At 50.5% G+C, this 15,615-nt stretch overlaps 1 protein-coding gene across 1 annotated transcript in view; it reads left to right on the top strand.

Annotated features, from left to right (window-relative positions):
* The window catches only part of AR (androgen receptor), a 40,058-nt gene extending 25,217 nt beyond the window's left edge, over positions 1-14,841 (top strand). Inside the window, exons 3-8 of the mRNA XM_084213345.1 lie at positions 52-168; positions 5,343-5,630; positions 7,711-7,855; positions 8,599-8,729; positions 8,931-9,088; positions 9,359-14,841. Of these exons, the coding sequence (XP_084069471.1) occupies positions 52-168; positions 5,343-5,630; positions 7,711-7,855; positions 8,599-8,729; positions 8,931-9,088; positions 9,359-9,514 (995 nt within the window). The 3' untranslated portion in view covers positions 9,515-14,841. The remainder of the gene's footprint in view (positions 1-51; positions 169-5,342; positions 5,631-7,710; positions 7,856-8,598; positions 8,730-8,930; positions 9,089-9,358) is intronic.
* The last annotated feature ends 774 nt before the right edge of the window (positions 14,842-15,615 follow it).

Below are 15,615 nucleotides of genomic sequence, written 5' to 3' on the forward strand. Positions count from 1 at the left end.
TGTGTCTCCATTGGCACCCAGCACCCATGCTCTGTCTCTCTGGTGTTTTAGGCAAACAGAAGTACCTCTGTGCCAGCCGCAACGACTGCACCATCGACAAGTTCCGGCGGAAAAACTGCCCCTCCTGCCGCCTGCGCAAGTGCTACGAGGCCGGGATGACGCTCGGAGGTACGGCCGGGGTCCCCTCCTGGGCCCCAAGTGTCACTTGGGGGATGAACAGTCAGTAAGTGGCTGGAAAATGAGGCTGATGGATGCACCCTCAGGAAACATTTTCAGGATTCTAATAGCAAAATGGGGAATTTCAATAGTTTTTGTTTGTGTTTCAGGAAACATATTTTTCCCCAATTTCAGATCTTGTGAATCTAAAAAAATATAAACAGCAGGGTGAGTTGGTTCTGGCTCCTGGAGCCTCAGAGCAGAGCACTCCCCTCTTTTGATGGGATTATTCCAAGGCAGAAAGGAGCAATTTCTTGGTGAAATTACAACCTCAGTGTTTTCTTTTGCAGGATGGAAGCTGCTCCTGTGTCCCTGGTGAGGGTCCTTGTTACAATTTGTCTCTGTTCCCAAACCTGTAGCCCTACTAAAACTAACAGGGTGCTGATATCCAAAACCTGAGGTTTTCTGCTCATAGTCTATAAGCTAGTGTTGATCACTGTGTCTCCTTGTTGAATTCATTTGATGAGATTCTTCCCTGTGTGGTGAGGCCCTAGCACCAGGTGCCCAGAGGAGCTGTGGCTGCCCCATCCAACTTGGACAGGGCTTGGAGTAAGCTGGGACAGTGGAAAGTGTCCCTGCCAATGGCTGGGGATGGAACTGGATGATCTTTAAGGTCCCTTCCAACCCTGTGATTCTGTGAGGAGGAAAATATCCTGGGAAAGGGTGCTGACAGACCTGCCCCTGCTGGGAAGCCCTGATTTGAGGGGGCTTCTGGGGCTGCAGAGAGGAGCCCTAGCAGTGCCAGGCACAGCCCAGGGGGACAGAGGCAGCCCAGACTGCTTGGGTGTGTCAGCATTTTAGGTAAAATCCTGACCCCATTGCTGGGATGGGCTGAGCCCCCAGAGCTGCTGGGCTGTCTTGAACAACACTGTCTTGAAGGACTTGTTCCTGAAGTGGCTCTGGTTTGTGACTCACCAAGGAGCAGAGGGATTTGTTTGATTTCTCCCCAAAGGTTCCAAAAGGCAGCGCTGTCCTCCCTCCCTTTTCTTAGCTTATTTTTAAGTGCTTTCTTCTAGTGAAGTTTCCATAAGTAGGAGAAGACATACATCAGTATAACCCTCTTCTGCAGGACACACTGACAAAATTAATGCTAATACGGATACCCCGCTCCCTTCTTTTTTCTTCAGCTCTTTGGGTCACCCTGACCTGTTCTGCCTGGTCTATTTTACATTTGGTTTGGATGTCGGTGTAAAGGCAATTGTTACAAACAGGCAAGCTTGTGGTTGCCCACAGTAACCTCTCCCACAGCGGAGGCAGGGCAGTTGAAATCACTCCCAAGCTCCAACCAGTTGTTTTTAACTGGTGGTTAATTACAGTCACTGATGGGGTACATCCCTGGCTCTCGTGGGGGAGGAGGAGAAGAAGAAGGAGAAGGAGGAGAAGGGGGAGGTGACACACTGAATGCCTTCTGCAGGATCTGCTCTGGAACAGGATGGCAATGTGTTGAAGCACTTCATTATTGATTGAGATCACAGTGACCTGCAAGCTGGTATCCACTAAGCAGGATCTTCTCTCTATAGAGAGGGAAAAGATACTGTAGAGAGGGAAAAGGAAAAAAAAAAAGAGCAAAAAACCAGTGATAATGCTGCTTTTAGTGTGTTGAGTCCTACTGGTGTGCTGGCCTGTGCCCACCATCCCACTGCACCTGTGCCTGCTGCTGGGGAAGATGCTGCAGGGATCCTGCCAGCCCTGAGCCCAGGAAATGTCCTGGTATGGGCAGAGCTGCAGGGATCCTGCCAGCCCTAAGCCCAGGGAGTATGAGAGGTGCCAGGGGCTATTCCTGTGGGGAACTCCAAGATTCTGTGCACACAGCCAGAGCTGGCAGCTACCCGAGCTGCAACCCTGTGGGTCCTGGCTGGAGCAAAAACTCAAAATACATGTAATTCTTTTAATTTTGTTTATAGCAGGGCTAGAAATCTCCTGTAGTAACAGCCAAAAGCTTGTGAAAATCCAGGCTTGAGGCCTAATTCAGGCCTTAGTCCTAATTTAGGTTCAGCTGCTGGGGGCAGAGCAGAGCTCATGTCTCACCACACAGTGGGTATTGATTCCAGCCAGGGGGAATTTGACACAATTTTTGCAGAGCCATTGCAGTAGTTACAATCAGTGTTACAATCAGGCTGTACCTGATGTTTCGTCTGGTTTGCCCTTGACTTACAGCAATTGGATCTTTATTACAACTTGGTTTGTTGATTAAAAACCCTAATCTTATTGATTTTCTGTCCCCACAGTGGGTATTTGTCACCTGTGACTCAATAACCCTTTTGCCTCCTACACAGCTACCCAAGTGACATTCCTTACCAACTTGCTCCAAGATGTGTTGCCAAATCTTCAGTGTCCTCGTGGCTTCTGCAGTTTGCCAACACCTATCAGCCCTTGTCTGCTGACCTCAGTCCATCTGTTCAGTGATCATCCTTAATGTTCATCCCTATTTTCCCATCCATATATTGCCATATGAGCTGGTTGAGTAAAAATGGTTAAGTCTAGTTTTGGGGTAAACGTAGAAATGAGAAATGTTTGTAAGAAACAAACCTGTCTGATGTTGCTTCAACACAATAATTGCCTTGAGATGTGTCACTAGGGGGTTTGCAATAATTCAGCAACACTATATGCTATTACATCCTTCAAGTTCTATTTAGTCATGTGGTGGACCTGATTGACTCAGACCTCTTAAATGTGTCTGCCACAACCAGTAATGTTATTATTATCAACTGAAATTGTTGTGCCAGACAAGACTGATAGCTTGACAGGTTCAGGTTTTTCACAAGCCTGGTGTGAAGTTCATAAAAATAGCAAAGGGCAGCAGGTTATAAATCAAGTCCTGTTCAGCTCCTCAGTGTCCCACTGGCAGCTGAGCTTGACATGTGCTGCAGGATCTCTCCACTGTAGTCAGTGCAAGAGCAGCTTCTTCCAGGTCTCCATAACTTCCCTAAGTCCTGGCATGATGAAAATTGGTGCTGGAGCCCAGAGTGCTCCTTCCTCAGAGCTTCAGAAGTGTCTGTAAGGGAGATGCTTAAAATGTGCATCACTTTGGCCGTGGCTGAGTGTGCTCCTGGGGGTTCTCGCACTGGTGAATATTTTATTGTGATATATAATTGTGTCCTTTAAGATTTTTTCCAAATCCATCCAATAGTTCCCCAGAGACCCCCCAGGTCAGCTTGCAGGGCTTGGGGCAGTGCTGTGCTACAGCTGTACCTCGAGGCTCCCTGGGCCCCTTGTCCCTGCTGACAGCCAAGCAGGAACATCCCAGTATTGGTCACATATCCTAAGGTTTCTCCCACGTTGGTTTGAAGAAGTGCAATGTAGACTTCTACCCGGCTTAGCTCATCCTAGAGTAAAAACATTGCAGATGTCTTTAATTCCAATTTTAAAATTTTTGTTTATATTACCTACTGAGTAGGAGCCACCACCACAAAGGGGTTTGGCAGAGGTGACAGAGTAGAAGCCAGTCTACCTCTGAAGGTTTTCTCCACCTGGTAATGTCAGTATTTCAGTGCTCCTGGAATGCACAAACCCAAGGCCTGCCTGATAGCACAGTTATCACCCATTGTCACAGAGGAGTCTGGTTTGTGGCTGCAGTTTCAGAGCCAATGCAGTAGGTACTTGCTGTCTTCTCACTTCAGTCGGGATCTTTTCATACTAGATAATTAAATATTAAGGGGAAAACCCCAAGCAATTAAAGCAAACCATATGTGTGTTTTGTACATGTGGGTTTGGCTTTGCTGACACACATGACCTGGGGCAGTGGTTATTTCTAAATCCAAACTCTGTCACAGGCTGCCCAAGTGGAGTCACCATCCCTGGGGGGAATTAACAGATGTGTGGCTGTGGCACTTGGGGATGTGGGTTAGTGGTGGCCTTGGCAGAGCTGTGACTTTGGAGGTGAGGGAGAGGAGGCTGTATTAAATGAGTGGCTGATGGCCAGAGGCCCTCATACTGTGCTGCAGCACTGTTTTCCTCTTGCTCTCCTTTATTTTTATTAATCCTTTCCTGTCCCTTTTTACAGAGAGCAGAGTACCAAAAAAAAAATCAACATTTGGAATTAATTTCCAGAGCTGCACTTTGACTTGACATTTTTATGTTTTACTGCTTTTTTTTCTAATTACAGCTGAAAGGTAATTTGAGATAAGCATCATATAATGAAGGAGCCAAAACCCCCAGGACAACTGGTTTGATGTTGTATTACCTGCTGAAGCCATGGGCTTTTGTTCTCTAATTAGCTGGGGTTTGGATTCAGTGAGGGCTGGCAGTAGGTGGTCACCTGTGCTAGGCAATGTCATGCTGGTATCAATGAGGGGAACATGGACTCCCCAAAACCTCTGGTATCACACCTCTGGAGTGCTGCAGGTGTGGTTTAAGAGCCAGGTGTGTGGGGAAAGCTCCTTTTCACGTTGGGCACAGGCACAGTCACCAGCTGCTTTGGTCCCCCTGCCAGCTGCCTGCTCTGCTGATGGGGCTCATGAGGCTGCACAGCAGAGTGAGGCTGCCCAGCTCGGGTCCACTCCCCCTGGGTGGGGACTCCAGGGAAACAGCCCTGGAACCACCTGCTGGCTTCTGAAATGTGTTTTCTGTAATATGTGTGCAGTGTGTTTGGGAGAGCTTGGCTGTGGGGCAGCAGGCTTTGCAGGGAGAAAGCTTTTATCTCGGATGCATCCTGCTTCGGCCATGGTCTGGGATGGAACAATCCCACTTGGACATGCAAGTGCCATGATTTTTCTCCCTGGAACATGACTGTATGCTGAGTTTATCATCTTGTGTTGCTCCTCTTTTTAATTGCATAGTAGCAGTAGTTTGAGTCAAGTCAAAACCTGTTCTCTCTCTTCCCTGGATCTTCCTCTCTGTTTTTAAGTGGGAGTTAGAGACCGGTCATTGCAGAAGATATAAATGATGTTGGTTCTTTTCCATGTCAGATTAACAACAAAATGGATTTTATCACACAGTGTGCTCTCCTCTTGTCCTTAGGCGAGAACTGCAATGCCAGGTCAGTCCTTGGGCAGTGCCCACTGAGGGAGGAGCTGCTGCTGGTCATCACTTTCCCTTTCCTCATAACTACAATGATGGAGCCAAGAAGCCCTGACATGTTTTTAACATATTTTTAAGTACTAGACTAAACTGTATCTTTCCCACAGCCCGCAAGCTGAAGAAACTGGGTAACCTGAAGGCACAGGATGACATGGAGGGAGCCAGCTCGTCCAGCCCAACGGAGGAGCAAGCTCCCAAGCTGGTGATGACACGCATTGATGGCTACGAGTGCCAGCCCATCTTCCTCAACGTCCTGGAGGCCATCGAGCCTGGGGTGGTGTGTGCTGGCCATGACAACAGCCAGCCTGACTCTTTCTCCAACCTGCTGACCAGCCTGAATGAGCTTGGGGAGAGGCAGCTGGTCTACGTGGTCAAATGGGCAAAAGCTCTGCCAGGTGAGAGGGAAAGCAAATAAATCCCCTCCCAGTTCCAAAGCCCATCTGCACTGCTGGGGAAGTGCAAAGGGGGTGGTCTGCAGCCCCTGTCCCATCACACAGCTCCTGGGGGACCATCTCCATGGGCAGTGTGTGTGTCCCCTGCCTGGGAAGCAGCCTGTAGCAGCGTGGGACTTGTCTCTAGAGGGGCTGATGATGAGAGAAGGAACTGAGGGGTGATGGAATATGTTGGAACTTATACTCTGGGTTCAGATAGTCCGTGGTCAGTGATACCATGTGGGCACAGGGCACTTCCCCCATGGCAGGGCTGTAGCTGGTCTGGGCTCAGGGTTCTGCTCTTCTCCCTCTCTTTCCACGGAGGTTTTGCTCCACTTCCAAGCCATGTCTGCCAGCCCTGCAGAACTGCCCTCTAGACAAGGATCAGCCCTGTCCCAGGACCCACCTGAAGTGATGAAAAGGGTAAATAGCAACATGGCAGAAGAGAAATGAAGAATCCCAAGGGCTTTTCCTGGCACTCACCCAGGTTGCCCATGTGATAGCCTAGTGTGATATACTTGTGATGCTTCAGAGAGGTAATAGGGGTCAGGAATTTTCCAGGTGCTGGTCAGCAGGTGCAGTAAATGGAGCATCCTGGTGAATGATGTGTTCATTGAGCTGGACTGGCAAGGCGTCACTGCAAGGTTGGTGACATGCTGCCTGTTCCACCTTGTAATCCTGGAACTGAGTGAGTGGGATTGCAGAGGGCTGAGCTCAGTCTGGGCACAGCAGGACCCAGCTCACCTCCCAGCATCCTGGAGACTGGGGCATGGGGCCAGGTCCTGCTGCCTTCTCCTTTCTGGCCCCGCTCAGAGGACACCAAAGAAAAGAGGAACACCACTCCTTGTATGTGGGGGGTGATACAGCCAGAGGAGGAGACTGAGGCACAGTAAGTTTGCCACTCTGCCAAACCCTGGTGATGAACTGTGGTCAGGTGTCTGACGTTCCCAGGAGTTTAGCAGCCCCCTAGACTGGTGCTCCCAATGGGATATTTGTCTGCATAGTAGCAGAGTCGTTCTGTTTCTGCTATTCTTGAGTCACTTGGCTTGTAAAACCAGGGACAAATCTTGCTTCCTCTTTGGTTTGTCTATACCACACATCAAGATCCACAGAGACACCACCAAAGCCACCTGGCATCCAGGGCTGAGTCTACCACTGCAGTAGTGCTGATGGAGAGTGCTGTGGGAAGTGTTTTCTATCATAACCACCCCTTTATCAGAGGGTTTTACTCTCCTGAACTGCACCTGATGCCCAACCCCTCAGTGTATAGCAGTGCCTGCTGCTGCCCTGCTGCCCCCTGGGGCCAGCACCGATTGTGCCAGGGTGGCATCTGGGCAAGGTTCATTATCCAGCTTGTTTGCCTTGAAGAGCTCTCCAAAGCACAGAGATCTTGCCTCAATGAGTTGTAATTATACACTGGAGCTGTTAAATTGCTTTAGTATTTGATTGAAATAATGCATGATTGCCTTGAAACTCAATTATATTTGCCTATTTACAAGTATGTTGAAAAAAACAGCGTTGGAGGTGGTGTAAGCATGCCTGGGGTTTAACTCTGGGATGCCATCTGGGAATGGTAATTTGAATTTAGTTGCTATTTTTGTTTCTCTTGCAATGTAGCTGAGGTTTCCATGCTCATTCCCACAGTCAAGAGATCCATGCAGTGTGTATGGGGCAGGAACCGGAGCACCTGTAACCATGGTGGGAAGCCTAGGGGCTGCCTGCTGGCTCTGAGCATCACATGAAAATCCAGTTACTTAAATTGGTGCAGTCCTAATGGGACTTTCTCCCCTCTTTGTCGCTGAAGTTCCCTTTCTTCCCTTCCAGGGGCAGGTTTGTGCTTGTCTATCCTTGATTCCCAGTCAAGGTGGGAGCTCCATGTCATAACTCATGTCCTGAGACATGAGCTGGCTGAGCTTGGGCTGTGGATTGACTACGTTGTCCTAAGAGAAGCGCTGCAGGAGAACTGGAGTCTGCCTGGAAAGAGCCATGGAAAATGCAGGAACCCAACAATAATTTGTAACATCCCTCCCTCATTGTTTATTAGGATTTCGCAACCTGCATGTGGATGACCAGATGTCAATAATCCAATACTCTTGGATGGGCCTGATGGTGTTTGCTATGGGGTGGAGATCCTTCACCAACGTCAATTCCAGGATGCTTTACTTTGCTCCAGACCTGGTCTTCAATGAGTAAGTATGAAACAACAACAGCCCAGTGCTGGACTTTGGGTCAGCCCAGGTGACAAGCTACACTTAGAGGAGTTACACTGAGCTGCCCAGCCCAGCCTGGCTGTGCCCAGCCTGCTCCCCACTGCCACCACCCATGGTGACCTCCAGGAGCAGTGGGGGCACTGTGATGCCTCTCTGGGTCCTTCTGCCTGCTCCCTCAGCCTTGCCATGGAGCAGCAGAAGCTGGTGTGGGGTGAGGGGCTGCTCCATTTCTGCCCTTCTGCTCTGGGGTTTGAATTCCAGCTCTGTTGGGTATCTAGGGTGAGCAGAGATAGAGATAAAATGTACTGTAAGGTCCTGGTGGGCTCCCCTTGATGCACCATCAGCTTAGAGCTGGGGAGGGTTTGCTGGCACTCAGATAGAAGAGCCTGAGCCCAATAACCAAGCACAGCAGCAGGCAAACCCCCACCTGCCTGGGAGCTCCAACTCAGCCTCATATCCCTCACAGACAGAAATGTTTGGGAAATCATTGCAGTCGCTCTGCAGACAAACGCTGCAAGTCCCTTGCAGCCATCTGTGTCCAGTGAGGATCACACACAGGCGTTCTGGAAAATGCTCCATTCCTGCATGTGGCACCCCTGGGACAGAGCTCGGGCCCTTGGCAGCAGGCTGTGCCAGGCAAGGGGGTTTGCTGGGTCAGGGAGTGTCCCCTCTGTCACACACGTGCACTTTGGGCTCCATCCGTGCCTGTCTCACCCTGCCAGGTACCGCATGCACAAATCCAGGATGTACAGCCAGTGCATCAGGATGCGGCACCTCTCCCAGGAATTTGGGTGGCTTCAGATCACACCCCAGGAGTTCCTCTGTATGAAGGCTCTCCTCTTCTTCAGTATTAGTAAGTATCCACACCCTTCCCTCCACAGAGCTCCAGCACCTGCTGCTGCATCACCCTTGAGGCATCTGGTGCTTTTCCTGTGCCTGGACTTCCACTTCCCAGGAGGAGGCTGGGGATGTCCCCTGCTTCAGCCTGCCTCCTGCTCTCCTGTTGTTGTCACTCTCTGGGCTCCTCTCACTGTTTCCTTCCCCTCCCACCCAGTTCCAGTGGATGGCCTGAAGAACCAGAAGCTCTTCGACGAGCTTCGCATGAATTACATCAAGGAACTTGACCGTATCATTGCCTGCAAGAGGAAGAACCCCACCTCCTGCTCCCGGAGGTTTTACCAGCTCACCAAGGTCCTGGACTCCGTGCATCCGGTAAGAGAGGACAGGGATATGTCCAGCTGTACATATAATGTCCATCTAAATGCATAAGACACAATATTAGAAAATAAACTTTTCACAGTGAGAATGATCATTTCCTTGAACAACCTGCCCATCATGGGAGGAGTTCAGATGCAATTGGAAAGAGCACTGGATAGTCTCATCCAGTTTTCCTTTCCCAGGGAAGGTGGGACCTCTGTCATGTATCTTCCCAGAGAAAGCTCTGCCCAGGGACTTGTTTAACCAGCTCTCTTCCTTTCCCAGATTGCCAAGGACCTGCATCAGTTTACATTTGATCTCCTAATCAAGGCACACATGGTGAGCGTGGACTACCCAGAAATGATGGCCGAGATCATCTCTGTGCAGGTTCCCAAGATCCTGTCTGGAAAAGTCAAGCCTATCTACTTCCACGCACAGTGATCTTTCAGAGGGACCCCCGTGCTGCCATCCCCATTCCAGCCATCTCCTGCCTGTTACTTCTGCACTACTGTCCTGCAGTGCCTTGGGGAATCCCTCTGCGGCGGTGGCCAAGGGGACAGGCAGTGACAGACCTGCTGGGATTCCTGAGATTACTATTTTCCTGAGGTACCTCTGAACTGAACGCCTGGCGCCGACCTCTGCCTGGCACTAGCTGCTCACGGTGATGGACAGGGACTGGTGGGGGCAGTGGCACCATGTCTGAGTGTTCTCCTCTGTTTGTCACTGTGACTCCAGCAGCCCAGGGCCACAGGACAGCAGAAGAAGTGCCAGTGGTTGGTGGGTTTGGGGTGATTTTTATAAAAAGAATACAACACAAAGCAGGTTGCAGCTCCGCGTTTGGGTGTGGGTTATGTCGCCAGCCTCCTTCTGGATGTTTTGTTTGCGCTATGGTGCTGGGAAGCAGATAAGTTCAAACATTGCAGAAGAGAAGCAGAGCAGAGCTGGGGGACAAGGCAAATTTGTGGCTGAGGAATTCATGGGCCCTGCAGCCACTGTGGGATCTGCTCTGGTCAGCTTGGCCCTGAGACCGGCCTGCACTGCTGAGACACGAGCGATGGAGCGGACAGGCTGCAGCACAAGGCCTGCCAAGGAAGATCACCTGGGAAATCCCCCAACTATGGCTGGCTCCTGTTTTCCACCTGGGATGCTTTTCCTATGGCCTGTCCAGCTGGGTCTTGTCTGCCCCGCTGACCCCCGGGTGCTCAGCAGTCACATTCCTGTCCTTGCCAGCTGCTGCTCCCTGACAAAGCTGAACCCACCTCTGAAAGTGCCTGATGCCCTCGGACCTCACACCTGCCTGGCTCCCCTGGGCACCTGCAGCCCCTGCCCCCACACCTGCTCTGCTCCTGTCATGGCTCTGCAGACCTGGGATTCCAACTATGCTCTTTCCCTTCATTTGTCCCAAATATTTTGTCCCAACTATTTTTTCCCAATGCCAGCAGATGAGTGTTCTGGAGCCAAGACCAAGGCCAGGGTCTGCGGGACCTGTAGGACCATGGGACTCCTCTGAATCCTGTCCATGGAGAGGTGGCTGTGGGAACTGGCTGCTGCCTCCACGGCTCTTTGAGGGGCTGTAAGGGAAGCACCAAGAGACCCCCTGCCCTTGGATGCAGCACACACAGCTCCTGCTGAGGGCAGTGGCTGATAGCAGCCCAGGAGGACACCATCATGCACTCACTGTCCCATGTACACGGTCCTGTATGCACCACACCACCCACACACCATCCCTTACACACCACCCACACCCCATCCCATGTGCACCACCCCACACACCCAGCCTGTCTCCAGCACACACACAGCAGCCAAGTCTCTGTGCTCTGTGGTGTTTTAGTTGCCCTCTTCCTGCACATCCTGAGTACATCAAAACCACCTTCCCAGACCCAGACAGGCTGTCAGTGACTGCACACACACAGGCTGGTGCTAGGGTCACACATGCCATCATGGGCTGTGACATGGCCTGGCATTACCAACCCAGACATCTATGAGGGATTCTTGTGCCAGCACAGACAAACAGCAAACTCTGCACCTTCCCAGGGCAGTGAGCACACCCAGAGCCCTGTGCCCAGCTCTCCAGGAAATGCCATCATGGTGCAGATGCTCCATTACACTCTTGGAGTAACAATTTCCCTGATACTTTCCAACCTTTTGGTGGGATTTTCATTATAAGAAGGAGTGGGGAAAACGCCCCTATGGAAGGGAAGGATTTTTCTTTGCAATGGTTTTCCTTCCTCTGCTAGATAGGGCTCTGATCCTGCTCCTCCTCCTGAAATCTTCTCATGTAGGCAGCAACAGAATCCACAGGTGAACTTTTTGGCTGGCAGCCAGCAGGTTGCTGCTCTCAGAGGCCTCCCCATCTCAGGGGGCTGCTGGCATTTTTAGTGCTGGTGTGAGCTACAGATATTTGCAAATGAAATAGTAAAAAATTCCAGCTGGTGCATCCTTGTCTTCTGGAAATTTCCCTGGCTCTTCACAGCAGATCTCAGTGAGCAGATGAGTGGTGATTCCCAGTTCCTGTTATCAGCTCAGGCTCCAAGCAGTCGGAACAGCAATTTGGGAGAGCTTTGTGCTTCACACAGGCTCATGTCAGGGAAGGTTTGGTTGGTTAATGAGTGTGGCAGTGTCCTGCTGGGTGTTCATCTGCTGGAAGACTAAAAGAGGCCAAACCTAACAGGGATTTGCCCACCCTGCTTTGCTGGTGGGAACACCATATGAATGAGAAGTGGGGGAGCAGGGGAAGGATTCTGCTTGTGTATCACCTGCCTCATGTGTGTCACCCAGCACAGCGAGTGCTGAGCGAGGCAGGAGCTCATAGGGAGCACCCCCAGCCCAGGACAGAGGGGCAGTCAGGGGCATTGAGGTCATGTTCTCTGTCTCTTCGCTATCACAGTAAACTTCTGCAACTTGTTAATTCAAAAGCTGGGTTTTTACAATATGATTACCAGGAAATGTGGGAGCCAGGATTTGCAGCACCTGTGTGTGTATTTGCTGGGGGAATTAATGATGTTTCCATGTGGATTTTCATGAGCTGCTGCAGGAACTGGGGAAGAAGAGGCTTTAAGAAATACCAAAGTCCAACACCTGCCATTTATCTTTATGCTTTTTCTTTTGCATTTTCTTGTCTACTTTTGCTTTAATAAAGCAAGGAGAATTTCACCGTGTTCACAGTCCCAAAGAAGCTGTCCCTGAGGCTCTCCTTGGTCTGGCTGAGCCCTGGAGTTGGGACCCCCTGGGTGTCACAGCTGAAATCAACCATCTCCATGTTCCCCTGTGGATTCCCTGACTCTGCTCTGGCTCATGTCAGAGGTGTGGGGGGTTCTGAGCTGGCTCAGCCCATCAGCTCCTGCCCAAGGCAGCAGATGGAGGACAGGGGATACAGACCTTGGCATCTCCCTGGGAGCAGTGTTTGTGCATGGATGGGCACCATTCCATAACAGAGGGTGTGGGATAAAGGATGCTGCCTTTTGTGAGGGCAGGAGGGACACTTCCTCAGCCCTGTGTCATGCCAGAAGCGGTGAGACATCAAATGGTGCAATGGCATGCAGCATTCCCAGGGCAGGTATCACCAACCTGTGCCCACCTGAGCCTGACAGGCTCCTGCCAGCACCCCCTGCCTCAGCAGGGAGCTCAGCTCAGCAGGAGCTCTCTGCTTGGAGAGGCTGTGGTTGAGTCTGGAGAACTGGCAGCATCCACATGCCACTGCCATAACGTCCAAGAGGCCCTTTGTGCTTGGCTCAGGGAACAGGGTGCTCGATGAGGGAAGTGAAGCTGGGGCAGGACCCTCCCTGCAGTACCACTCCTTGCTCTGGGCCATGGGGTTGTCCCTGTGGTCTGTAGGGAATGCTGAGGGTACCTGAGGTGTCACCGGCCTCCCAGCCAGCCCAAGAGCTGCTGCCTTCAGTCACCTCCCACCACCGGCCAGCCCTGCAGTCCCTGTGGTGTCCCTCCCCTGGCTGAGCTCTTGCCCTGGATGTTTCAATAACATGATGTATGCTAAAATTATCTATCTCTGTATAAAATAAAGGCATGGCCCATTTTCTATTGCTAAAGATATCTATTTAGTGACATGCTCTAAGAGTCCTCTCTGGTTGCACACTGAGGGACTGGATGCTCTGCAGGAGATGAGTCAGAATGTGCCAATTTAATGGAGACTTTTAAGAATTTTTCTGGCTGGGTGATGCCCAGTTTGCAAAGGTCCCCCTTTTAATGGCATGCACAGAGCACACACTAGCACAGGCTGGGGTTGGTATCACCTTCTCCAGCCTTCCTGTGTCTTCTTGAGGTTAGACAGGGACAGTGTTTGCATTTGGGGAACAATGGAGTGTCCCTTGTTCCTTCCCTCTTTGACTTGCACAAAGTGTCCTCACACATTTGGGCAGAATGCTGGGGTCACAGAGAGTGTCTGTGTTCCGCCTGTGTGCAGGCCCAGGGCTGGCTGCGGGCACTGCGGGTGGCTGTGGGCAGGCAGGGTGTCCCAGCCCCTTCGGGTGGGTCAGAGCCTCCCCTGCCCACTGGTGCCTGCTCCTTCCCTTCAGCAGCAGAGGGATGCTGTGCTTGTGACTCAGAGAGTAAATCTCTGCACCCACATAAACCCTTAGCAAGTGGATAAAAGCTGCTCTCTGTGCCGGATATTTGGTGTTCTGTGGCAATTTTATGCTGTTTCTCTTTGTTAACATGTCTCTGTAATAATAAGAGTTCTCTATTTGATATATTTTACTTTCTTTGTAATAAGCCAAAAAGCTCATTGCTGGTGCCTTTTTGCCTGGGGGGGCCTCCCAGCCCACAGCTGTGTTCCTGGGAGTAACAAAGGCCAGTCTGCAATTGCTCCTTCCACCAGAGCTGAGAGAAAGACAGAAGCCAATGCCACAGCACTGCCAGAAGAAAAAGAGCCAGCAGCCTTGGAATAGCAAAGAGACTTTGGGGTATGATGCTGGTTCTTTCCTGGGGCCTGGCTCCAAGGTGAGGGCTGAGCATGGTACTGGGTTATTGGGCACGCCTTGGCCCCATTTCCATGGGGCTGTGACCCTGGAGACCCCACAAACCACGTGATGCAGGTGCAGAGCACACAGCCTGGTCTGGCCCACTTTGGAATTGCAGTGCTTTGCTCAAAATATAGCATGACCTGAGGGTAAATTATCCCAGAGAAGGAAGGAATTAGATGGATTGCTGACACAGCTGTTTTCCTTTTTTTTTTTTTTTTTTTTTTTTTTAATTGGAACTGAATGCTTTGGATAAGGAAGAGAGAGCCCCAGAGTGTTTTGGTACCGTGGGGGCTGGACTGTGGTGACAGATGCTGCTGGGGCCAATGGGATGCAGTGCAGGATGCCCTGGGGACAACTGCAACTCACAAGTTCCCATGTGGGACTGAATGATGTTTATTTGTGTAACCAAAGAGAGGGGCCTGCCTGGCACCCAGGTAAAGAAACCGTGCTGGGGGTAAATGAAAATTCTCCTTTCTCTTTCAGCCATGCCTGGGGCCCATGTGAGCCCCCAGCCATGCCACAGGGTGGCTCCTCACGCTTGGTGTTCAGTTCTTTTTGTAACCTGAAAATCTGCTGTTGTTCTGAGTCCAATAAATGCAGAATCTGGTTTGCTGGAGCTCTACCCTCTGCCTGCATTTGGCTTTTGTGTCGATTTTGTGCATGAAATCGCTGTGGGTGTGATGGCTGCCAGCAAGCAAAGGCGCTGGAAATCAGTGGGTCATTTGCCAGTAGATGAGGCTGTACATTGGATCATTGTAGGCTTTCTTTCACACTCAGATTTCACTATTAATCACGTCTGAACTCGTAATTCAATTACATATCAATTGGCTAATCCTTTAATATATTCCTCTTTGGGTTTTTTAAATTGAATTTCAGTTGATTAATGTATTTCTCAAAGCAAGGAGCTAATAAAGGCCAGTGTCCTCCTGCTCTTGTCATTGTTTTTGGTATCTTTATGAATAGTTGTAAATCCATTCTTCTGCAACGTCTTTATAAAATTGACCTATGCTCTCTGAGTAATAAAGAAGACGCTTATCAGCCACTTGTTAATTCAAGGCACAGATGTGAATCCTGCCCAGGGCCAAGATTTGATTCACTGAGACAAAGCAAAGAGCTTGGGAAGAAAAAAAAAGCTCATTGGGCCACAAATAGCTGGCAATGCCTGGTGTGTAATTGCCCAGCAGCAGTCCACACACCGTGCCCTGTGAGCTGAAGAACAGTGTGCCAAGAGAATAAAAACCCTTGGGTTTGTCATCCACAAGGAACCTGATCCCATCCCTTGCTCTGAGTCACAGTGAAAAATTATTGTGTTATTTTCAAAATTCACCCTTAATGGACACTGAGCAGGCCTCAGTTCCTCGGGGCTGGTGTGGCTGATTGGGTACCTGCCAGCATGTCAGTCCCAGTGTGACCTGCCAAATGGCCACTTGGACACCAGGGATATTCAGGAGCCACTGGTCCAACGCTTCATGGGATGAGGGACTTGGTCCCTCAGTGGCTACACATCCTGAGCTTACACTGGCCTTGTTCTCTTGTGGCCCCAAACACATGTGGCTTGAAAAC

Source organism: Fringilla coelebs (genome assembly GCF_963513975.1).
Source record: "Fringilla coelebs genome assembly, chromosome: 11".
NCBI classification, from domain to species: domain Eukaryota; kingdom Metazoa; phylum Chordata; class Aves; order Passeriformes; family Fringillidae; genus Fringilla; species Fringilla coelebs.